This window comes from Dendrobates tinctorius, unplaced genomic scaffold (genome assembly GCF_039654945.1).
Source record: "Dendrobates tinctorius isolate UK_male_01 unplaced genomic scaffold, ASM3965494v1 ptg000319l, whole genome shotgun sequence".
NCBI lineage: Eukaryota > Metazoa > Chordata > Amphibia > Anura > Dendrobatidae > Dendrobates > Dendrobates tinctorius.
Genome location: NW_027361986.1, coordinates 2,213,284 through 2,238,074, shown reverse-complemented (window position 1 = coordinate 2,238,074; position 24,791 = coordinate 2,213,284). Strand labels below are relative to the sequence as shown.

Below are 24,791 nucleotides of genomic sequence, written 5' to 3'. Positions count from 1 at the left end.
ACAGGCGGTGTAGAAGCTGGTACCCCGATGTAGTGGTACAGGGTATGTTAGCGCAGGAATAATTGGAGGACACCAGGACTTGTAGTTCCAAAGCTTTACTCACAGTCTGTAGTACACACAGGTGCTTGCCTCCGTGCTGTGTCCTCCGGGTCAGGGACCCAGTCAACCTCCAGGTCAGATGGAATGCTCCCTTCCAGCACTCCGCCATCATGTGCCTTTCTGAACGTCTCCTCTTATAGCACCTTTGGTGTGAAGAGGCCCCGGCCTTGCGCTTAGAACTTCTAGGCAGGGTTCTCTCCTAACCCACGTCCTCTGTTCCCTTTTACTCCTTTGTTCCATACTAGTCTCTCCTTCTTATGGAAGATCAGGTTTCTGTTCAATGTCTTTCTCCTTCTTTCCTTTCCCGTGCCAGCAGACCTAGGTCACTGAGGTCTGCTGCAGCACGTCCTTCCTCCATCCCTCTCCCAGGGATCTTCTCTCCTCGCTCTCTCCTACTGACTGACCGACTGACCTGAAATCCTAAAACCTTCCCGCTATTTTATGTATTCTAACTCCACCCGCCTCCCAGCACGTTTTGTGTTCCAAGCAGGGAGCCACCAAAGGTGCTCTGCTACACTCCAAGCAGGGAGCCGCAATGTGACTTTGCTGAACTACTGTGTTGTGTGGGATGCAGGTGTTGGAGCATGGTCAGGAGCCTCCAACCTACCTGGATGGTGGGGTACCACACCTCAGGAGGAAGTGCAGTACCTCTGTGGCAACTGAATCCTCAGGGGCGCCACACCTCCATGCTCCTCCAAAGCTCCCTCCCTGATGCTGTAGAGCTCCATTTCTGCTACTTCAGAGCTCCCTCCCTGCTGCTGTAGAGATCCCTCTCTGCTGCTGTAGAGCTCCCTCCCTGCTGCCCTAGAGTTTCCTCCCTGCTGCTGTAGCGCTCCCTCTCTGCTGTCCCAGAACTTTCTCCCTGCTGCTGTGGAGCTCCCTCTCTGCTGCCCCAGAGCTTCCTCCCTGCTGCTGAAGAGCTCCTTGTCTGCTGCTCCAGAGCTCCATCTCTGCTGCTCCAGAGCTTCTTCCTGCTGCTCCAGAGCTCCCTGTCTACTGCTCCAAAGCTCCCTCCCTCCTGCTCCAGAGCTCCCACCCTGCTGCTGTAGAGCTCCCTCTCTGTTGATTCCAAAGCTCCCTTTTGCTACTTCAGAGCTTCCTCCCTGCTGTTGAAGAGCTCCTTGTCTGCCGGTCTAGAGCTCCCTCTCTGCTGCTCCAGAGCTTCCTCCTTGTTCCTCCATGCCAATCTTTGTTGACAGGAATGGGATACTTACATCCGTTCTACAATACATGGCAACTGCATCCAGTCTCTGAACTTAGTATCCTTATGCTATCTATCTGGGCATCACTGCTGAGCTCAGAAACTGCAGATGTCACATGTTGTAGATGGAACTGTAACCCTGCATCCCTGTAAGTAAAGACCATCAAGGAGCAGAGGTGGTGCTGGAGTGGCAGAAACATTCAAAAGTACGGTAAATATTATATGTTCCCCAATTTTCAGTGAAACTGCACAACCCCTTTAATACAAGGGAGCAAAACTTAAAAGGTTTGGCCAATGAGAAGAAATGATCATTTATTTACAAAATAGGACATAACTTTTAGAATACTGGGAACCCCATCAATTTCCAGAGGGATTCACTTACATCTCAATTAGAATGAATTGGCAGTGCACATACTCGACCGCTGCTCCATTCATTCTCTATGGGACTGTCGAGGGCTGTGCATAGCTTCTTACGGCAGTCCATGAAGAGATGAATGAAGCAGCTGTCCAGCAGAGATACTGTTGCTCAATTCTAATGGGGCGTAATATATACTGAGTCATAAAAATGTGTATAATGTTGTTTATCATGCTCACAAGATACAGTTACTACACGCCTGTATCTGATACTCAACGGACAACTTCGCAATGTCACACTCCCTTTTTGTAGAACAGTGTAAGTTTTATTTTACCTTTTTAACTTTTTATACCTAATTAGTAAAATTTTATATTAGATATTGATTTATAATCTTTGTAACTGAACTTTTAATTTATAAATCCCTGAACCGCAAACCCCACAGATTACCAACTTCAGTTTGCAAAGTTTCATATATTTTAAAACAAAATTATTGTTATTTGTGCTCCAAGACATGTCACTTAATAGCCTTCTCCAGCTTGTGATACCACTTATTATACAGTGGGGAAAAAAAATATTTAGTCAGCCATCAACTGTGCAAGTTCTCTCACTTAAAAAGATGAGAGAGGCCTGTAATTGACATCATAGGTAGACCACAACTATGAGAGTCAAAATGAGAAAACAAATCCAGAAAATCACCTTGCCTGATTTGGCAAGATTTATTTTGCAAATTATGGTGGAAAATAAGTATTTAGTCAATAGCAAAAGTTCATCTCAATATTCTGATATATATCCTTTGTTGGCAGTGACAGAGGTCAAAGGTTCGGGGACCTTCCTTCAGTTTCAGAAGGTAGTCACCAAGGCCCTAATGTTTGGCACTCAGGAAGGGGAGGGTCCCAGTACTTCTGAAACTGATAGTGCCCGTATTGTCCCCGGTCAACATTTCGCAGCCTTGCAGGACTAGTTCCCCAAACAGTGAGGACAGGACAATTACAAAAATGGTGCAGAGTATGCTATAAGAGGGGTATCCGAAAGGACACAACTTACCATTGTGAAATCTGCCCTGAGAAACCAGGCCTTTTCATTAACAATTGCTTCAAAGCGTACCACACGTCCACAAATTAATAAAATTAGTTTATACCCTGTTGACACAACACACTTTTATAATCTGATGTACGCGGCACATCTTCCACATAACACCACATTATAAATTCATACACCAGTAAAACCAAAAGCAATATAATCATTACTATAAATAAATTCCTTCAGGGGTGTAGTTTCCAAAATGGGGTCACTTGTAGGGCATTTCCACTGTTTAGGCACATTAGGGGCTCTGCAAACGTGACATGAGACCCTCAGACCATTCCATGAAAGTCTGCAATCCAAAATGTCACTCATTCTCTTCCAAGCCCTGTCGTGTGCCGAAACAGTGGCTTTCCTCCACATATGGAGTATCAGCGTACTCGGGAGAAATTGCACAACTTTTTCCATCCATTTTCTCCTGTTATCCTGGTGAAAATAAAAAAATCGGGGCTAAAAATCTTTTTTGTGGAAAAAAATGTGTTTTTTTTTATTTTCACAACTCATCGTTATAATTTTTTGTGAGGCACTTGGAGGTTCATGATGATCATCACATGTCTAGATAAGTTCCTTAAAGGTGCTAGTTTCCAAAATGGGGTCACTTGTAGGTGCTTTCTACTGTTGGCACATAATTCCAGCCAATTTTACATTCAAAAAGTCAAAAGGTGCTCCTTCCATTCCGAGCCCTGCCATGCACCTAAACAGTAGTTTTCCCCCACATATGGGATATCAGCATACTCAGGACAAATTGCACAACAACTTTAGAGGTCCATTTTCATCAGTTACCCTTGTGAAAATAAAAAAAATCATTGATAAAATATAATTTTTGTGGAAAAAAATGTGATGTTTTTATTTTCATGGCTTTATGTTATAAACTTCCGTGAAACACCTTGGGACTGAAAGTGCTCAACACACAGCTAGATAAGTTTCTTGAAGGGTCTAGTTTCCAAAATGTGGTCATTTGTGGGGTTTTTCCACTGTTTAGGCACATCAGGGGCTTTTCAAACGCGACATGGCGTCCGCTCTCAATTCCAGCCAATTTTGCATTCAAAGAGTCAAAAGGTGCTCCTTCCCTTCTGAGCCCTGCCGTCCGCCCAAACAGCAGCTTTTCCCCACATATAGAGTATCAGCGCACTCAAGAGAAATTTCACAACAACTTTTGTGGTCCATTTTCTCCTATTACCCTTATGAGAATAAAAAAAATGGGAGCAAAAAGATCATTTTTGTGATTAAACAGTTAAATGTTCATTTTTTTCCTTCCATATTGCTTCAGCTCCTGTGAAGAACCTGAAGGGTTAAAAAACTTCTTGAATGTGGTGTTGAGCACCTTGTGTGGTGCTGTTTTTAGAATGGTGTCACTTTTGGGCATTTTCAGTCATATAGACCCCTCAAAGTGACTTCAAATGTGATGTGGTCCCTAAGGGTATGTGCACACATTGCGGATTTGGCTGCGTTTTACTTGTGGATTTAGTGCAGATTTCCTGTGGATTTTCTTCAGAATTTGTGCACCTACGTTTTTACACTCTAATGGAAGAGGTGTAAAAATGCTGTGGATTCCGCACAAAGAATTGACATGCTGCATAAAATAAACCGCTGCAAATCTGCACGGAATTTTCCGCAGTATGTGCACAGCGGATTTGGTTTTCCATAGGTTTACATGGTACTGTACACTGCATGGAAAACTGCTGTGGATCCACAGCCAAATCCGCAACATGTGCTCATACCCTAAAAGGAATGGTTTTGTAAATTTTGTTGAAAAAATGAAAAATCGCTGGTCAACTTTTAACCCTCATAACTTTCTAACAAAAAACAATTTGGGTTCCAAAATTGTGCTGATGTAAAGTAGACATGAGGGAAATGTTATGTATTAACTATTTTATGCTATATGACTCTCTGATTTAAGGGCATAAAAATGAAAAGTTTGAAAATTGCGAAATTTTCAAAATTTTCGCAAAATTTCTGCTTTTTTTCACAAATAAATGCAAGTCATATCAAAGAAATGTTACCACTAACATGAAGTACAATATGTCACGAGAAAACATTCTCAGAATCACTGTTATCCATTGAAGCGTTCCAGAGTTATGATCTCATAAAGTGACAGTGGTCAGAATTGTTAAAACTGGCCTGGTTAGGAAGTTGAAAACAGGCAAAGGAGTTGAACTGGTTAATAGATTTTTATTATGAAAACTGGCCTTATGTTTCCAATTCCAGCACAGATTGGCTCCACATTCTCTCAGCCTCAATTCATTAGCTAAGTCAGTCCCCTTCCCCATCACGGCTGATGCAGAGATAGAGTTTTTGGGGTACCTTGGCTTTGAACTTATTGAGGCAGAGAGCCCCCCTCAAGCACATCATCACCAACACAGAGAGAGGGAGGATCACTTTCTGATATCAGGACATTGTGAGAACTATTGTAGGTTTAGTATATTAGTAAGTTTCATTTAGTTGTAATTTATCCTTCCATACTGTAAATCCGGTCCGAATTCTTTAGATCAATGAAAACATGTTGATTATCTGCATATTTCTTTGGGTTCTGTGAAGTACAAATACCCAGAAACGGAGTTATCCGACCGGTCTAACTTGTTTCTTTTATAATTCTAATTCGAAGGGAGGTGCATAAATTTGCTCCAATTAATTTCAAGTCCAGAAAAGTTACCCAACATTTCAATAGAAAGCAAAAGATAAACTCTTGTTTTATTTTTATCATTTGTGAATAATTCTATTGCTCCTCACAGCAATTCAGTCATGTATAGAGTAATAGATGTCTCTATAGAATACTGTAATTGTACAATGCACGACATAGATAACGACAGATAGCAGTCTAGTGGAGGCCATATGGAGGACACTATGGTGTGAACGGGTGGCAACAGATCATTTACATTTTACATATATGCTGAGAGCTTTGTGAATGTAATTTGAAAACCCATTAACCTGACACCTCTAGGGATAAGCATATGTCCAATTTTTAGGAATTTGCTGAACCTAGTGTCACGGTTTCATATCTAACTGTGGCCTAGGGACGCTGTGAGTGACAGCTCAGATACCCTATGGAATCTGTGGTGTGCTGGACTGTTGGTTTTGTGAGTGACAGTCCAGTCACCCAATCTAATCCAGAGTGTTGACTGACAGCCCTGCTGTTCCATCTGGTTTACACTGCGGGCATTTCCTCAGGTGCCTCCCATCCTAAAATGATTTGCAGAGTATTTAACTGGCTTGCTGTAAGCAACAGATTGTCAGTTGTAGATTTGCTATAGTTAGGTGTGTATATTTGCTCTGAGTCTGACTTCGATCTTGTTGATGACCCTGGATTTTGTTGTGTCTACTCTTGTGGATTATCCCTTCTGCTTTTGACCCTCTCTGACTTCAGGTTTCTGACCCTGGACTTGGCCTCTGACTATCCATTTGTTGTATTCCCTGGTTTTGACAAACCATTCTGGCATTTGACCCCGAACTGTTACCTGACAACATCTTTGTCTCACCCCTCTGTACTACAAGCCCTCCTGGTATCTGACCTCGGACCTTCCTTGTCTCATTGCTTGCCCGTAAGTAGTGACTCAGCGTCACCCCCAGCCAATTTTTAACAATTTCCAATTTGCTACTCATGAACAGCCTAAAATGTCCACTGGCACTTTTCTTTATAGTTTTTTTTTACATTAAATAGATAGAGGATCATATTAAATTCAGTTAGGTTACAGATAGCCCCTTTAAATAGAATCTGCCATTAGGATCAACCCTCCTAAGATGTCTATAGGGCATGTAGCTTATAGGAAGTTGAATAAAATGACATCCAATGTCTTATTTAAGAGAAATCTACATTTTTCTTCTATGTAAATGAACTGTTAACATGTATGGACATGACACTGATCTCCCTGAGAATCTGCCTCCAGAGATTGTTATAAATGAAAGGTGGCATAGCCAGTTTAGATCAGGAGAGCAGACTGTCAGTCATTACATGTCTGACACTGGTAATGCCAGCTTTCATTAAAGGGAATCTGTCACCATATTTTTCGCCTATCAGCAGCCGGCACCGACATCAGGGCTTATCTACAGCATTATAGTCCGGGTGGGCAGTCCGGTATTGGTCCGATGGGTGTTGCGGTCTGGCGCCTCCCTTCTTCTAATGGTGACTTCCTCTTCTTTGCTGCCTGTCATGGCTCTGGCACAGGCACACTGTTGAGGGCAGAGCAGAGTCCTGCAGTGTGCAGGAGCCGGGAGAGGTTCGGCACCTGTGCACTGCAGAATTCTACTCTTGCCCTCAACAAGGCAGAGCAGTGCGCCTGCGCAGGAGCCACGACAGGCAGCAAAGAAGATGTCACCGTTAGAAGATGTGAGGCGCCGAACCCGGACCGCGACACCCATCGGAGCCGAACCGGACCAGGAATGCCCCTGGGTGAGTATAATCTAACTCATTTTTCTTATCTTTCAGGTTACATCGGGGGCTTATCTACAGCATTACAGAATTACAGATAAGCCCCTGATGGCGGTGCCGGCAGCTGGTAGGCGAAAAATAGGGTGACAGATTCCCTTTAATAATAATGTCTGGAGACACATTCTGATGCAGATCAGTGTCTGGCCCATAGTCCTGAGCAGCTCATTTATATATAAGAAAAATGAAACATTTAAAAAAAATTGGCATCAGTAACATAACCACAGGCAAAACTAACCACAAAAAATCCTCTTGTGATACTTTGCCCGTATAATTATTGTTCCTCCCTGTGAGTGCCATGAAGCTTGTGTAGTGCTGACTAATATGCTTGTGTGTCTCTTCTGAGAAAAGTTTTCTTGCATTTATGAACAGTCTTTGTGCCTGACACGTTACCTATCCCACACGGCTGCACAACGTCACGGCTTCTGTATTCTGAAACACTCTCTCTCCGATTCACTGAGTGCCATTAGGATCTGTTGGGTTTTCTATTCTTCACTCATTAGTGGCCATCTGTCATCTGCCACTTATCTGTCTTTTCCTATTAGATACAATAACGATCACTCTACGCTACGAGCAATGAAGATCCCTATGAAGAGGTGAATAAAACGTTTTATCAGTTCTAAGTAAAGACTGGAAGTGAAATGTCACTCATAAGAAGCACTGCCCATTGTAGTCAAATATGACAGAGGAGACCATCAAGGATAATACAGTAAAGCTCAGTGTACGGGGGGATGCTAACTGCTGCTGCATAAACCACAGGGAGACCCCAGGCCCCATCTGCCAGAACAGCTGGACGGACACGTCTGGAGATCTGTGCAGCAATGTAGGGCATCACTCAGTCAGCGAGTCCTCTCAGGGCACGGCTCCGGATTTGGCTGCGAGCCCTTACATGAGACATTCTGACGCCCTACCTGGGATTGGCAGGGGAGCCTGCGTGCTCCAGCCGTGCGTTTCCCAGTACATTTTTCTCAGGGAACACAGTTAGTTAATGAACATGCAGCTACGCTCCTCTGTTGCTTTTTGCCATATTACGGAATAATTATAGACTGATGTATTCAGGCTACAAACAATACTAGATCCAGTATAACAAGGCATGCCATCCTTTATCACTCACATAAAAGCAGAGAATCGATTTTAAAGGCACACTATCACAAATATATTATCTCATGTTTATGCCTTTAAGGATATGTGCAGACAATCAGTAAAACATTGCGGTTTGAATGCTGCGTTCTTGTGCACCGTCCAACCCGCAGCATCCAGATGTTACAGAAGAGTGGCTGGAGTTTCAAGAAATCCCATGCCCTCTATGCGTCCACAGATTCCCAAGGCTCACCGCGGAGACGGACATGAGGCGCGTCTTTCCAGACCTCAGCATGTCTATTTTTCTAGTCTCTGCAAGAGAAATGTCACCAATAGAATGTATTGGACGTGGTGAATCCGCACGGTTCAATGAACACATGCGGATTCATCTGCGTTCCAAAGGAGGCAGCACTTTGGGCGCAGCGAACATGTGCTGCATCCAAAGCGCTGCCACTTCCAGATCGTCAGCACATACCCTCATTCTCAGGGGATTTTTTCTTAAGGTAAATGCATTTGTGCTAAAGAAAAAAAAAACATTCTCGTAGTTGGGTTTCATTAAACATTTTTGCAGCATTTGATTTTTGAAACGGTTTGATTCCGTTAATATTGCTGGCTGCAGAATAAGATTAAGCCAAATTCAGACACGAGTATGTACAATTATCTTTTCATCCAGAAAAACCTATTGATTATTTTATCCATATTGTCATCTGTATAACATCTGGTAAATACAGTTTTCTATGTTAAGAGGTGCAATGGGATCCATTCAAAACTGATCCCATACTGATGATCCGGGTCAGATTTACCAAAAGGCCAACCTAGACAAAGGCCTAGGGCACAGCAGTTAGGGGGGCGTATATACAGAAGGAATAACAGAAAAATATTTACACATTTTTCAGTATTATTTTGAAAAGGCCATAAAAAGGTTACTTATTAAATCTACATCCATATACATTAAATAAATTGAGTGGTACATTTATGTCGCCCACCTCTATAGCTTGCGCTGTCTTGCTCAGTCACAGTGCAGATTCTTTACTGTAAGAGCAGTGAGACTATGGAACTTTCTGCTACCTGATGTTGCAATGGTTGATTCACCACTAAAATTCAAGAGGGGCCTGGATGTCTTTGTTGATACATATAATATTACAGGTTATGGGCACTATATTCTATGATGGGACGTTGAACCAGGAAACTAGTATGATTGCGGTATGAAGTCGGAACGAATTTTTCCCTTAATATGGAGCTTTTAATATCTGTCCCATGAGGTTTTAGCCTTCCTCTGGATCAGAATGTTAGGCTATAGGTTGTCCTCGATGAAATTAAGTCTACCGTCAACCTTAAAACTACGAAACACAGTCAGCGTAAACCCACTTTTAAGTAAAATTCCAGTGATTACACTCATATAGTGTGACTTCTACATATCTACTGCCATGATGGATGCTCTAAAATACATCAAACGTAACGAAAGCCAAAAATCAGGAACTCAGTCAGGAGCTAGGGGTATACTCATCAAGCTGCAAAGACTTAAGACAGCGTTCATGTCACAGTTTTGGGGAACGGTGCTGCTCTGAATACACCAAGTGAACAAGTATGTGCAAAACTTGGTAACTGATATTTTGTAAGTCGTTGAAGTTCTCCAATCACTAGTAAAGTTCTTGATAGAGCTGCGAGAACAGTTTGATTAATATGAGGAAAAAGCTCGCAATATCTCTGAAAAGAAAGTATCCTATATGAGCATGATGAAACACGTTCGATCCTCAGGAAACCTGAATCTGATAGGACACGTGTGTCACGGCCGCCACCGATACTCACCTGCAGGGTCCTGTGCGCACCTCCCGGCACGCAACCGCTCCCCGGCGCGTCCCCGCTGCTGACCTCCGGCCTCCCCGACATCGCTCCCACGCTCCTGTGGCCGGCGCTCTGACGGCACCATGTGACGTGGTGGCTCCGCCCCCAACATGGCGGTGCCCATCATCTATTTCTGGCAGGCGTCTCCCCAGGTAAGACGCCTGTGTATCGTTTCCGGGCTGCTGTCCTTTTGGCCAGCGCTCAGTACGCTCTCAGACCCTTCATACCCTGTATCATCCTGCTCCGCTTAGTTAGGTTTTCTGCTGTCGCTCTCTGGCTTCGCCACTCTGGCGGTTCTGGTTTTCCCTGCCGTCCTCTCTGTGTGCTTGCGCTCCTGTGACCTCCTTGTTCGTGTACTCTCTTACCCTCTCTCTCTCTTGCAGCCTCCAGCCACTACCTGCTCCGCACCCTCCAGGTCTCTGCGTTCCTCTGGCTCCTACCGCTGTCTCCCGTACCGCTGCTCCGCTGACTCCGTAACACTAGTTCTCCTGGTGCTCACTCAGTCGTCCCTTTGGCTCCGGCTGTCATGGTTCCATCCCTTGTGGGCCTGCCCCTAACACTCCCTGTATAGGGGGTGGCTCCACCTGGTCCAGCTCGTCCGCAGGGGCTCTGGAGCCGTGACCCAGAGGGTCCACTCCGTGTTGCTCTCTTTATTTTCGCCATCCTAAACACACTCTGTAACAGATACACAGGCCATGGACCCCGCTGGAGTCACGGCTACTCAGAAGGAGTTACTTTTTTTACGAGAGAATAAAACGTGCATAATGTCCTTTATGAAATCGATGGACGCGCGCCTCTCCGCCCTCCAAACCTCTGATCCTGGTAATGCGGCCCAGCTGGCCGGCTTACAGCAAGAGTTAGCGCAGCAGCGGGACGCACAAAGTCACATCCTCAGCTACATGGCTTCGGTTGATGGCCGCTTACTCGCGCTCCAGGCAGCCGCGGCTGCTCCCCCTCCAGGTACTGGTCCTCATCCTATTCTCCTTGGTCTTCCCTGGTTGCGACTTCATGAACCCACTTTAGATTGGCGTAACGGCAATGTTTTGTGCTGGGGGGACTCTTGTCGGTCTCGGTGTCTGCAGCCGATGCATCCCGTAGGTGTTCCCCGTCTCCTCCCTGGTTCCTCCAGTTTGCCGCCCGCATATCGGGTCTACACGGATGTCTTTGACAAGAGGGAGGCTGAGGTTCTTCCACCTCACCGACCCTATGACTGCCCTATCGAGCTCATTCCTGGTGCCACTCCTCCCCGCGGCAGAATTTTTCCTCTCTCTTTAGCCGAGACGCAGGCTATGTCGGAGTACATCCAAGAGAACCTAGCCAAAGGCTTCATTCAAAAACCATCCTCGCCTGCTGGAGCAGGCTTTTTTTTTGTGAAGAAGAAGGACGGGTCTCTTCGACCGTGTATTGATTATCGGGGTCTTAACCGCATCACGGTAAAAAACAAGTACCCGCTTCCATTGATTCCTGAACTCTTCGATCGCTTGAGAGGAGCACGAGTCTTCACCAAGCTGGACCTGCGAGGAGCCTACAATCTAGTTCGTATACGGGCTGGGGATGAATGGAAGACTGCATTCAACACACGGGACAGGCATTACGAGTACTTAGTAATGCCAATTGGACTTTGCAACGCTCCTGCAGTATTCCAAGAACTCGTCAACGACATCTTTCGAGATCTCCTCTATGTCTGTGTGGTGGTCTATCTGGTCGACATCTTGATTTTCTCTCCCGACTTGTCTACCCACCGCCGAGATGTCCGTCAAGTTCTACATCGTCTCCGGGAGAATTACCTGTTTGCTAAGCTGGAAAAATGCCTCTTTGAGCAGTCCTCTCTACCGTTCCTTGGCTACATCGTTTCGAGTACTGGCTTGGAGATGGATCCTGAAAAGGTCTCTGCCGTTCTCAAGTGCCCACGTCCCCAAGGTGTGAAGGCAATCCAGCGTTTTTTGGGCTTCGCCAATTTTTACAGGCAATTCATCCCGCATTTTTCCTCCCTAGTCAAGCCTATCTCGGCTCTCACTCGCAAAGGGGTTAGCCTCCACTTCTGGCCGCCGGAGGCTGAAGCCGCTTTTAAAGATTTAAAGCAGGAATTTGCTAAGTCTCCGGTACTCCACCGTCCAGATGCCAATAGGCCTTTTTTCCTGGAGGTTGATGCCTCGTCGGTGGGTGCAGGAGCCGTTCTTCTACAAAAAACTTCCTCTGGACGCGTGGTCACATGTGGGTTCTTCTCCAAGGTCTTCTCCGCCCCAGAACGTAATTACGCTATCAGAGACAGAGAACTACTGGCCATTAAGCTCGCCCTCGAGGAGTGGCGCCATCTTCTTGAAGGAGCTGTCCATCCGTTTACCATATTCACGGATCATAAGAATTTGGCTTATGTTCAGACCGCCCAAAGACTCAACCCGCGTCAAGCTAGATGGTCCTTGTTCTTCGGGCGCTTTGATTTTCAGCTCCACTTCCGGCCAGGGAATAAGAACGTCAAGGCTGATGCCCTATCTCGTTCCTTTTCGCCTGTGGACAGTGAGGATGATCCAGCGCACATCATCAATCCAGCTAAGATTATCACCGTGGCTCCCCTAAGCGTACTTTCTCCACCACCCGGTAAGACCTTCCTTCCAGGTAGGGACAAGGCCAGGGTCTTACGCTGGGGGCACTCATCTAAATTCTTGGGACACGCTGGAGTAAGGAAGACTCTCTATCTCGTCTCCTGTCACTATTGGTGGCCATCGCTTCGCCAAGATGTCTTGGACTTCATCGCTTCCTGTCCTTCCTGTGCCAGGAACAAGGTCCCTCGATCCCGACCTTATGGGCTCCTACACCCATTACCCATACCCACGACTCCTTGGACCCACATAGCTATGGACTTCATCACCGATCTGCCAATGTCCTCGAGATGTTCGGTTATCTTAGTGGTCGTGGATCGGTTTTCTAAGATGGCTCACTTTGTTCCATTGTCTGGTTTGCCTTCTGCCCCCGAGTTGGTGAAGATTTTCTTGCTCCATGTCTTCCGTCTCCATGGCTTTCCTCGGCATGTTGTCTCGGACAGAGGAGTCCAATTCACCTCTCGATTCTGGCGAGCTCTCTGCGGATTGATGAAGATAACTCTGGATTTTTCATCAGCCTATCATCCCCAGTCAAACGGACAAGTGGAACGGGTCAATCAAGTCCTGACTTCCTACCTCCAGCATTTTTCCAACGCGCACCAAGATGACTGGGTTTCTCTTCTTCCGTGGGCTGAATTCGCGTACAATAATCATCCCAGTGAAGCCTCTACCAAGTCTCCCTTTTTTGTGGTTTTTGGACAACATCCCGGCATCCCCCTTCCCGTTTCCCCCACCTCGGGTGTACCGGTGGCGGATGCTGTGTCGATAGATTTCTCCCAGATTTGGAGGGACACCAGGGAGGCCCTTGAGAGAGCCAGTCGCAAAATGAAGGATTACGCCGATAAGAGACGTTTAGATGCTCCTCCGTACTCCCCTGGGGAGAGGGTCTGGCTTTCCTCACGGTATATCAGACTAAAGGTCCCTTCCTATAAGTTGGGTCCATGTTTCATCGGTCCTTTTGAGATTCTAAGGCGCGTCAATGACGTGGCCTACAAACTAAAATTGCCTGCCTCGCTAAGAATTCCCAATGTTTTTCATGTATCCCTCCTCAAGCCTGCAGTATTTAATCACTACCACTCAACTGCTTTGCAAAATTTCCAACCCAGCAGTTCTGAGAATACCTTTGAGGTTAAGGATATACTCGCCACAAAGACTGTTAGAGGTCGAACTTTGTTTTTGGTCGATTGGAAGGGTTTCGGCCCTGAGGAGAGGTCCTGGGAACCTCAGGAAAACATTAATGCTCCTCGGATCATGAAACGATTTCTCGACAACCTTAGGAGAGGAGGGAGTAGAGGGAGGGGTACTGTCACGGCCGCCACCGATACTCACCTGCAGGGTCCTGTGCGCACCTCCCGGCGCGAACCCGCTCCCCGGCGCATCCCCGCTGCTGACCTCCGGCCTCCCCGACATCGCTCCCACGCTCCTGTGGCCGGCGCTCTGACAGCACCATGTGACGCGGTGGCTCCGCCCCCAACATGGCAGCGCCCATCGTCTATTTCTGGCAGGCGTCTCCCCAGGTAAGACGCCTGTGTATTGTTTCCGGGCTGCTGTCCTTTTGGCCAGCGCTCAGTACGCTCTCAGGCCCTTCATACCCTGTATCATCCTGCTCCGCTTAGTTAGGTTTTCTGCTGTCGCTCTCTGGCTTCGCCACTCTGGCGGTTCTGGTTTTCCCTGCCGTCCTCTCTGTGTGCTTGCGCTCCTGTGACCTCCTTGTTCGTGTACTCTCTTACCCTCTCTCTCTCTTGCAGCCTCCAGCCACTACCTGCTCCGCACCCTCCAGGTCTCTGCGTTCCTCTGGCTCCTACCGCTGTCTCCCGTACCGCTACTTCGCTGACTCCGTAACACTAGTTCTCCTAGTGTTCACTCAGTCGTCCCTTTGGCTCCGGCTGTCACGGTTCCATCCCTTATGGGCCTGCCCCTAACACTCCCTGTATAGGGGGTGGCCCCACCTGGTCCAGCTCGTCCGCAGGGGCTCTGGAGCCGTGATCCAGAGGGTCCACTCCATGTTGCTCTCTTTATTTTCGCCATCCTAAACACACTCCGTAACAACGTGATGGTGAAGTTCTTTTAAACAGGAGTATCAACTTTCGAATCAATACATTTCTAGTCGACTTTTTGACGGGAGAGGGCAGAATTATGGGCTTTGTCCTAGGGCATAGAAATGTGTAAATCCACCCCTGCCAGATTCACTTACACTGATTTTTGCGCTGTAAGTGTGTAGTCTCTTTGGCAAATGGACAGCATATACACCGAAGATACACTTGTGCAAATGAGTCTTAAGAATATATTAGTGAGCTAATTCTGGAACTCTTTTATTCGCCATTTTGTAAGGGTGACCTGTATGTAGAACCAGGGCCTCAGTGGACAGACTTAACACAAATTAGCAAGCAGGAGAGGAATCCCAGCCTTCATCCTCGAACCCCTAGATGGGGATCTGTATTTACAACACTTCTCCGAGTTACATCCTATAAGAAGCTGAAAGCCCGTAGAGCGAGCTGGCACAAAAACGTTGACTTTCTGGGGAACAAAAAAAACAGAAAAGGCAGACACAGGATCAAATTAGTAGTCAGAGAGGAAGTCAGGAGGTAGCTGAGCTCAGAACCAGGAGGACGGGGTCAGAGGCAAAATCGTCAGTCAGGTGAAAGGTAAAGTCTGTCCAGAGCGAGCAAGCAAATACCAGCAAGCCGGATCAGGTAAAGAATCTCGAGTATCAAAATAAAATATAGCTGGAACCTCCCAGTATGCTTGGAGATTAAGTATTGGGTAGTACTGCCCAATTGGCCACAGTAGGCAGCTGATAAGTCCTGTTGAGCTACTGGATAGAACCATTCTGCTCAGAACAATTGGCCATGTTTTCTCCTTCACCATCAGCACTGACTGCAGAAGTAATATTGTGGGGGCATTGATGGCAGAAGTAGATGTCACCAGAGCGGGTCCAGAGGGAGATTTGACACTTTTAGGCTGTGTGCCCACGTTGCGTTTTTGTAAGCGTTTCCGCAGCGTTTGAGCCGGATCAGACACTGCAGAAACGCTAAAAAGAAGCTTCCCATTAAATTTAATGCGCGGTTTCTGGGAAGGAGTCCGGTTTTCTGAGCATTTAAAAATGCTAACGTGGGCACACAGCCTTACTGTGCTCTTCTAATAACCACAGAACACATCAAATAAATCAGCTCAGAGGAGCTCAGAATAAGATTAACCCCTTCATGACTGGAGCTTTTTTCCGTTTTGTATTTTTGTTTTCTGCTCCCCTTCTTCCCAGAGCTTGTTTTTTTGTGAGACGAGTTGTACTTTTGAACGACACCATTGGTTTTACCATGTCGTGTACTAGAAAACGGAAAAAAAATTCCAAGTTCGGTGACATTGCAAAAAAAGTGCAATCCCACACTTGTTTTTTGTTTGGCTTTTTTGCTAGGTTCACTAAATGCTAAAACTGACCTGCCATTATGATTTTCCAGGTCATTGCGATCTTGGGTTGGGTGAGGGCTTATTTTTTATGCGCCGAGCAGATGTTTTTAATTATACCATTTTGGTGCAGATACGATCTTTTGATCGCCAGTTATTGCATTTTAATGCAATGTCGCGGTGACCAAAAAAAAAGTAATTCTGCTGTTTTGACTTTTTTTGATCGCTGCACCATTCAGCGACCAGGTTAATCCATTCTTTTATTTATAGATCGGGCGATCCTGAAAGCGGCGATACCAAATATGTGTATGTTTCATTTTATTTTTATTGTTTTATTTTGAATGGGGCGAAAGGGGGGGTGATTTGAACTTTTATATTTTTTAAATTTTTCTCATATTTTTAAAAACTTATTTTTTTTTTTTACTTTTGGCAGGCATCAATAGTCTCCATGGGAGACTAGAAGCTGCCATAGCTCGATCAACTTTGCTACATACAGGCGATGCTCAGATCGCCTCTATGTAGTAGAATTACAGACTTGCCATGAGCGCCGACCACAGGGTGTCCCGCGATAATGCCGCAGGTCATCGGTGTGCATATTTCAGGCACGATTGCCGGAAATTCCATTTAAATGCCGCTGTCAGAGTTTGACAGCGCCATTTAACTAGTTAATTACCGCAGGCGGATGGCAATTCAGCCCTCGGCTATTGCGGGCACATGTCAGCTGTTCAAAACAGCTGACATATCCCCGCTTTGATGTGGGCTCACCGCCAGAGCACACATCAAATGCAGGGATACTGATATCGGTGTACTATTACGCCCGATGTCAGTAAGGGGTTGAAGAGTTGCAAACTCTGCTGTCCAAACAAGCTCACTGATGGAATCTTAATTAACTCATTCTATAGCCAGTAATGTGCAGGGGAACAACAAGCTTGTGAAAGCAAAACAGTGGCTTTTTTTTTGCATTTAATCCAAATGCAATAAATATTTTTAGCTCAAAATACATGCATTTAGGTAAAAAAAATTGCCCTTAAATGCCCTTATCCATTAATAATATGTAAGGGATGAACACTAATTTAACCAGGTTTCAGCTCCAGTTCTGCCTTTATGATGTCAGTGGGTTAATAAAAACTCTTGCTATTCTGATCATATATTTTTTTATTTTAAGGGTTCTTTGGTTTTTGTTCTTGCCTGTCTTCTAGTTCTGTCTGGTTTGATTTTCTTTTACTTGCACTTTTTTATATATTTCATGATTGACCAATCTTTTTGCATCAACTCAGGTCAAGCCTTTGACTGCAATCACCAATCATGGCACTCTAGAACCTCATAGTCTTGCCTTCAAATCCAGTATAATGGATTTAACCTTTTTCTTGCCTCTTTCGGAATTCATTTTTTCATTTGGTACGGCAGAGTGTGTTCAGCTAAATACTTTACGATTACTAATTTTGGCTTGGTACAGTTTTAAGTACTTATTTGGAAAATAATTTTTCTTTATTTTTTAATCCATTAAAAAACTCAAAAAGTCTATTATATATGGAAGTCTTCACTTTGGTTAATTGGGTACATAATGGGATTGGCCTCTAACTTTATTTTAACAAATAGTGTTGGGAACATGATTTTGTGGCACTTACTAATATATAAATTACATGACGGACTATTGAGAGATCACAGCTTCTACTCACCTCCCGTGCAGCAGCAGCAGTCACAGGATCGCGTCCTCTCACCGACGTCTGCGACTCGACCACAGATCGTGTAACAACGCTCCCAGGACTCCTTCACTGCGTGCATCAGCTAATTCCCCAGCGACTCTGCCCTAGGATCCACATTATACAAAACTTCTCCTACACCCTTATCGAGACTCAAGAATCAGAATAGGCGTGCGGAGTGCTTCCCCCATACAGCTATAGAAACACGTAATACCCTTGCATAGTTTCTTGGGCTATCTATGTCTTGAGTTTGCACCGCAGTTTATCTCTCCATTCTATTTGGCACCACTTCTCCATATATACCATTCCTCTTTTGCTGCAGGCCTCTGCACATACATAGTAACTCCGCAAGACATTGATAACAGAAATCTATACAAGTGATTTTGTTCCCTCATGCCCTCTGGTCATAAGTGCCAGTTGGATTTATTTTCTTATTTTCTATTTAGATTCTTTGACAACAGGAGGTAGCTGTCCACCAAAATAGGCTAACTAAGATCAGTCTATATTGTCAAGCGCCAGTGGGTCTCATATTTGATTTTAATATATAAATTAGTATTCCAGGTTCTCTTCCTGCACTTGTTAGTGGATCCATCCTCACAGACTGCGCAGACAGCTCCTTTTCTCAAAATGGCCCCTGGTGGAGGGACTTATGACTAGACCTCCCCCCTCAACATCCTCCAAATAAAAAAACATTGCACATAGAAAAGCTGTTTTTAATTGAAGGTGACTGATGGACAGGTCTGGTCATCTGCTCCTACATCAGTAGACATACACGTGCACAGGGTTTTTATCAAAACAGCATGTAGTTTTTTGTCCATCATAAACGTTATATATCTAAAATGAAAACAACCTTCTTTCAGTATCAATGGATAACATAAAAAGTCCTTTTCTTCAGGCAGAATGAAATAACATAATGTAGCAGCCTCACCAACCTCAGTATTCCCAGCAGCAGCTCACACTTGTATTAAATGTGTTCACCAAACAAACACCTCTCTGTTTGGTTCCAGCACACCTCACTTAGTAGAGCAAACTAATCAGCAACACACTCCACACACTGCTGAACTAACCGAGCTCCTTTTAATAGGCCTGTAAACTCAGATCAGAGGATCAACATTTTCCAGCCAAGCTCTTTTTGGCTACTCCTAAAACCTGGACCCAATGCAGTCACATTAAGTACTATCAGTAACCTAGTTTTACTGGTGCAGCTTACATTACCGACACATCTATGTCTATCTATCTATCTATCTATCTATCTATATTAGGAAAGCAGGACCTTACCTCCTGCTTTCCTACTGTATAGATAATATAAGTATGGAAAAAAATATGAATTAATAGTTAATATCCACTGACTCTTTCTAGGAATCTAGGTAGTACTGTATAATCCTTCTTTTACCTGTCAGCTCACTATGTAAGGATGAATCTATCCATTAATATCTCATTTAATCCTTTCATCTTCCCACTTATAGCTTTGTTAAAACATGAGCCAAAATGTTTTACTATTGAGACATATTGGACAATGAAAGCTCTGACAGTATGACAGCAGACTCTAAATTCCTATTGTTGACATAATCTATCTTTACAATATAGTTACTAGTATTTATTACACTGCTTGTTTAAAAACTGAATATATTAGGGGATTAATCAATAAAAATGTTCTTAACTCTAATATGGTGGCCTTTTCAAAGCTTGCAAATTGGGATACTTTTTAAAACATATGAGCAAAGTTTATTCTAATCATTTAATCTTCTCATTTTCCAAAATTGTAAATAATATTGAGTATGACATCTTGAAGGCTGCCATCCCTTAAATATCATAATTATGAAATACTGAACATAGAGGAGAGGGGCATCAAAGCACATAATAAAATCAATTTTGTTGTCTCCGCCCCGGTTGTAATGCAGCGCCTAGCATGATCTTTTGTTGGATACAATGAGAATGTGACCCTCTGAACCAATTGATTTTATTTTCCTAAGTATCATAACAATGTTATTCTTCAGGAGGGAGAGCTCTGAACAGGTGTACAAAGAATGGATTTTCAGTAAGGCCACAGTTGTCTGAATTGTTTTGACGGGACCTGCTGATTGTCTCATGTGTGGTGGATCCTCACTACAGATGAGAAGATTGCTTCGCACAACTCCTTTCCACGGTTCAGATCAGTGCTCTCTGATTATAGACAGGAGCCATACGAATCTCCTGAGCTTCTGTGTCTCCTGGGGCAGCGTTTAAAGACGCAATACCATCATATTATTTAGCACCGTGTACTTACAGTTGCTCATTTTGCCTTTCTACCCAGCTAATTCTTCTCTTTTCCATTAGGACTATGACATCACGTGATTAAAAATTGACTAGCCAAATCATTCTAAACTCTATGTAGTAACAAGAAGCCTCTTTTCTCTGCATGAGTCATCATTAGAACAATTACACATCACTGGAAAGTCCCTGAAAGCCCAGTTCTACCCCCTCTTCAACTTTTGTCCCAGCTGCTCCACATCTCCTCCTTGCCAAAAAATTTGCAATGAGTGGAATTGTAGTTCTAATGATGACTTGTGCAGGGAGAAGAGACTTCCTGTTTCTACATAGGGTTTAGAGTGATACAGCTAATCTGTTATTAATCATGTGAAGTCATACACCTAATGAAAAAGAGAAGAATTATGTGGGTAGAAGAGCAAAATGAGCAATTTTAAGTACACAGTGCTATATACTAGGATTATTGCAATATATCAAGAGCATAAAAAACTTTGATAGGAGTGCTTCTTTAATTCATCGGAGTTTGTAAGATGACCATGTACCGGAGTTGCGAGAAGCAATATGCTCATCTCTACTCTTGACACTTTCTTACCAGATAATATTAAGGGAAAAAAGAATTGGGTATATTGGATTTCAACATATCCAATCCTCTGTTCTCATTGGAGAATGTGGCAGCATCTTACCCCCCCTTCATTGAGCATGTAAGGGAGGTCCAGGACAGTAGTCGTAGCCGAGGACACCGGTGGTGTCCTGGCCTCTCCTCACAGAAAAATCATGCTCGTCAGTGTTACCTCTCCGCGCTCCCTCGCCGGGTCCAGGTCAACCACCACCAGCGCCGCTACTCCCACGCTGCCTCAGCCTTCCCCATCTCCTGCTTGTGCTTCCCCTCTGCCGCCGGCCATGCGCGCCTGCTGTTCGCGTGCGCCTTAGGGCTCGACCACACGTGCACTCCCCACTCTTATGCCCCTGAGTGACCTGAGACGGCAATTCTGCCTGTCCAATGGAGAACAGGTGCCAGGTATTTCAGGCCACCCTCCCTTAGTGGAGGCGCCTGATTATCGTGTTCTATATGCCATATCTAGGCCGTCTTGCTGTCGCTTGCTTTGCCCTGCTCAGCCTGCATCCTAACCCTTGTCTCCCTCCTTCTCTTCCAGAGTCCGCTCCCACCCCATGTCCCCTGGTGCCTGCCTTTCATCTCTCCTCTGCTCTCCTCAATCCAGCTACGATCTCCACCTCCACTCTCCTTAGTCAGCTACAGTGTCCACCTTAGCTCCCCTCTGCCCTGTAACCTCTCATCTGGTTCCTACTGCCTCCGTACCTCTCTTGCCCCTTTCCTGCTCTGTTCTGTCCTGCTCCTTTCTGCCCAGTATCATCTCCATTTTTTATGTTCTTTTTCCCTGAGCCGACCCCTGGTCCTGGCATCCGTGGTACTAGAGGTCCCTGAGCTTGCTTCCTAACGGTCCCTGTATAGGGGTTGTTCAAACCTGGTGCGCTCGCTCGGGGGAGTTTCGATATCACGGTCCAGTGAGTCTACTCTTGGTATTCGCCGCCTCCGGTGTAGCAGGCAGTCAGCTTACCTGTGTCTCTGGATTCAGCTCCTTCAGAGTCCTCTCTATACAGTGGGAGACCGTTTACAGGAAAATTCACATCAACTGAGACACAGTCCATCAAATCTTCAGCAAAGACATCTTTACTTGGTTCATGACACAGCTTTTCCAAAGACTTCGTAGCATTTACAACAGGCTTCGCATAACAAGGTTCCTTCACTTTCCCTGCACTGTTTCCAGGGGTACTCTGCACGGGCCCGGGTCATACCGTCCCTGACGGTTTCCCAGTTTCCTCTCTATTCAGCTCTGCCATGGCCAAACATCCCTCAGTCTGTTTCACCCCAGACACAAGATCATTAGTCACCGGAGTCAGTAGCCACTGAGCATGAGCCCTGATCTGTTGTACTGCTCTCTGTACTGGCCCCGCTTCTTCTCCATCCGTACTTACTGCTTCTGTGGGTTCCCCTGACCGTTTCACCCCCATCTTGAAGGTTTGTGCCCAAGCAATAAGTTGTCACATTTTTCTGTACTAGCCAGTTGCTATGCTGTGCTGGTGAGAAGGAAGGCAAGGCTTCTCACTTGCAACGTTGTGAGACTGCTGCCGAGTCCTGGGCTTATTGTCCATATGGACCCTTTGGGCGCCTCTGGCCCTGTGAACTATTCTAGAAACTATCCCCTGACTTACCAAGCAGCAGCCCTTACTACAAAATTAACCCTCCTTGAGAAAGCGCTCCTTGGTAGCGCGAAACGCGCGTCAGGGATTCTCCCACTCTCTGGGGCACCTGGGCACCATTAGGTAAGCTTTTCCCTGCTTTATTTTTTGCCACTATGGCGTGATTTTGCTTCCTATGGGAACGTTTTACCGCTACTCCTCCTCCTATATTGAGTCTGCCCTGGGGGTTTGCTGCCCTCTCAGACCTATTATGGTCATGATTTTACTGATTATGGGCAGCAGTGTTATACTTATAATTCATCTGGGCTCTCTATTGAGTACGGTGTAGTTTTTTTTTTGGTGCAGCAGGTAATGTGTCATCCCCCCTTTGCTTTCCCTCCAGGCTCTTAGTGTCATTTGCTTATGTGCAATTTTGCTATGAATATTTATTGTATACAATTGTCATAATAAAGTTTGATATTTTTCTAAAATTTACTTTGGATTCAGTCACTCTGTGTTTCTCCGTATATATAAATTTAACCCTGTACTGTGCTACACACTAGCTAGGAACTACGTGCACTAAAATGCCCCCCATCTAGTGGCTAATGTGTGCACTGCACTTACCCTATCCAACAATGTTAACTACACATTTAACAGAATACAAAAACAGTATAAAACATATTATACATAATACAATTAGCAGAAATGATAATACACATAACTGTGTAGCAGTACCAGCAAGGCAAACATTGATAATACAAGGAGTTGTGTAGCAGTACCAGAATTATAGCAAGCATATCTACTAATCCCCTTACAAGCACACATGTATGGAGCAGGGGATGCAACAAGAAAAGTAACTTACATTAGGCCAACAGATTTTGGAGGTGTTTTAGAGCTAAATTTATCTATACTCAGCACATCCAAGCTCGCCAAACAAGATAGATGAATAGTGAGACTCATTATTCCCCCTGAACTACACATCTCCTTAATGAAACAAACATCCATACTCCGCTTATGTGATAAAATCTAATAATGATATGCATGAAGACATTTATCACATGACTCATCACATGATAGTAACCATAAAGTATTATTTGCTGATGATGATATTTATGTGTTGACCTAGAACATTGTGTGACGAGAGCTAATAATTTGTGTCCAGATTGTGTGTTCAATACAAAATCCTGGTGAGAGTGAGAGAATCAAAACGTAATGGGAAAATTTGCTCAAATGGACGAGGGTTTATCTTTTTTTTTGCTCCCATCTCAACAATGCTGAACATTTTCCATAAAAAATGTATTAGCTAACAATGATTTTTTTAACTGTACGTGTAAAGAAATAAAATGTGTCTTTCATACTGAGCTACTTGTCCCCCCAAAACATCTGCTACTACTTATGTGGGGGTCTTTGGTCGACCTCTGCACCCTTCATATATCTACGTCCTTGTAAACTCGGTTTGAAAGAAAATCATTGGCATGGTGATTTCTCATATCATTACTATAAAAATACTATAACAAATAAGAAAATGTTTGTACAGTAGACATAATATTACTACTACTAACATTTCCAATAATTAATGAATATCATTATTACAATTTCTTACATTTGAGTCAGTGGTATTACTACTGCACCTATTTTTTTTTTATTTTGCACCATTCATAAAGTCCTGTATTTTTGCCCTCCAAAAATTAAATGTAATGTCAATCATCGAAAAGTTATTCTTTGTGTTATGAGTCATTTGCACATAGAGCTTACCTTATACTATAGATCAGAACTACTGAAAATGTTCACATTTGGAAACAATAGTTTGCAATAAGATACGACCACAGTAAAGCAAGTCAGAAATTAGCCTGTCGACTTACTGTCACTGGAGCAGGTATCGAAGGCGTGTAGGAGTGCAATACCAGGCAGCAAAAGGGCAATGAGCAGCGTCTTCATAGTGGATGACATGATTGTTCCAATCCTCTTCTGATTCTGAGTTATAGTGAGATGATCATTATAAGGTCGGGTGTGTCTACTATGCTAATTTGTTGAAGAGGAGAGATTCTGAAGGTTATAATCAAGACATGACCTGCATAGGTTCTTCCTTCCTGCATTTCTTCTTCAGGCTGTAATAAAAATTGAGAGCAAGTAGGATGGTGTCAAATACATACACCATATTCCCGAGGATGACTACCATTATCAGACTGATGGGTGAATTGTCTTTTTATGGAATTGCCCCTAGTGTATGTATAAGGTAAGGGAAATGGATTCTGAGCAACATTGGGAACAAGGGCTGATGAGAATGGTGCCAATCTTTGGACAGCCCTGCAAGATAAATTAGCTCTACAAAAGTAACAGGTATTTATAGTAATTGACAATTCACATTCAAGGGACTATTTCCAAATGAAGAGGAATTTAATTGACCTGATTATATTGCAGTACATAGGTTGGAGGTTATAAATTGTTTAACGTGCTTGGTTAATAAAAATAAAATTGCTCATTTAAGCTGTTGGCCTAAAACTAAAATGTATTTTAATCCTAAATCTCTATTTAATGCCATAATCTATAGTGATTC

At 44.3% G+C, this 24,791-nt stretch overlaps 1 protein-coding gene across 2 annotated transcripts in view; it reads right to left on the bottom strand.

Moving 5' to 3' along the window:
- Positions 1 to 24,237, bottom strand: part of ENDOU (endonuclease, poly(U) specific) — a 75,965-nt gene extending 51,728 nt beyond the window's left edge. For both annotated transcript variants that reach the window (XM_073561425.1, XM_073561426.1), the window contains exon 1: positions 24,097 to 24,237. In XM_073561425.1, coding sequence (XP_073417526.1) covers positions 24,097 to 24,184 — 88 coding nt within the window. In that variant the 5' untranslated portion in view covers positions 24,185 to 24,237. The remainder of the gene's footprint in view (positions 1 to 24,096) is intronic.
- Between the last annotated feature and the right edge of the window lie 554 nt (positions 24,238 to 24,791).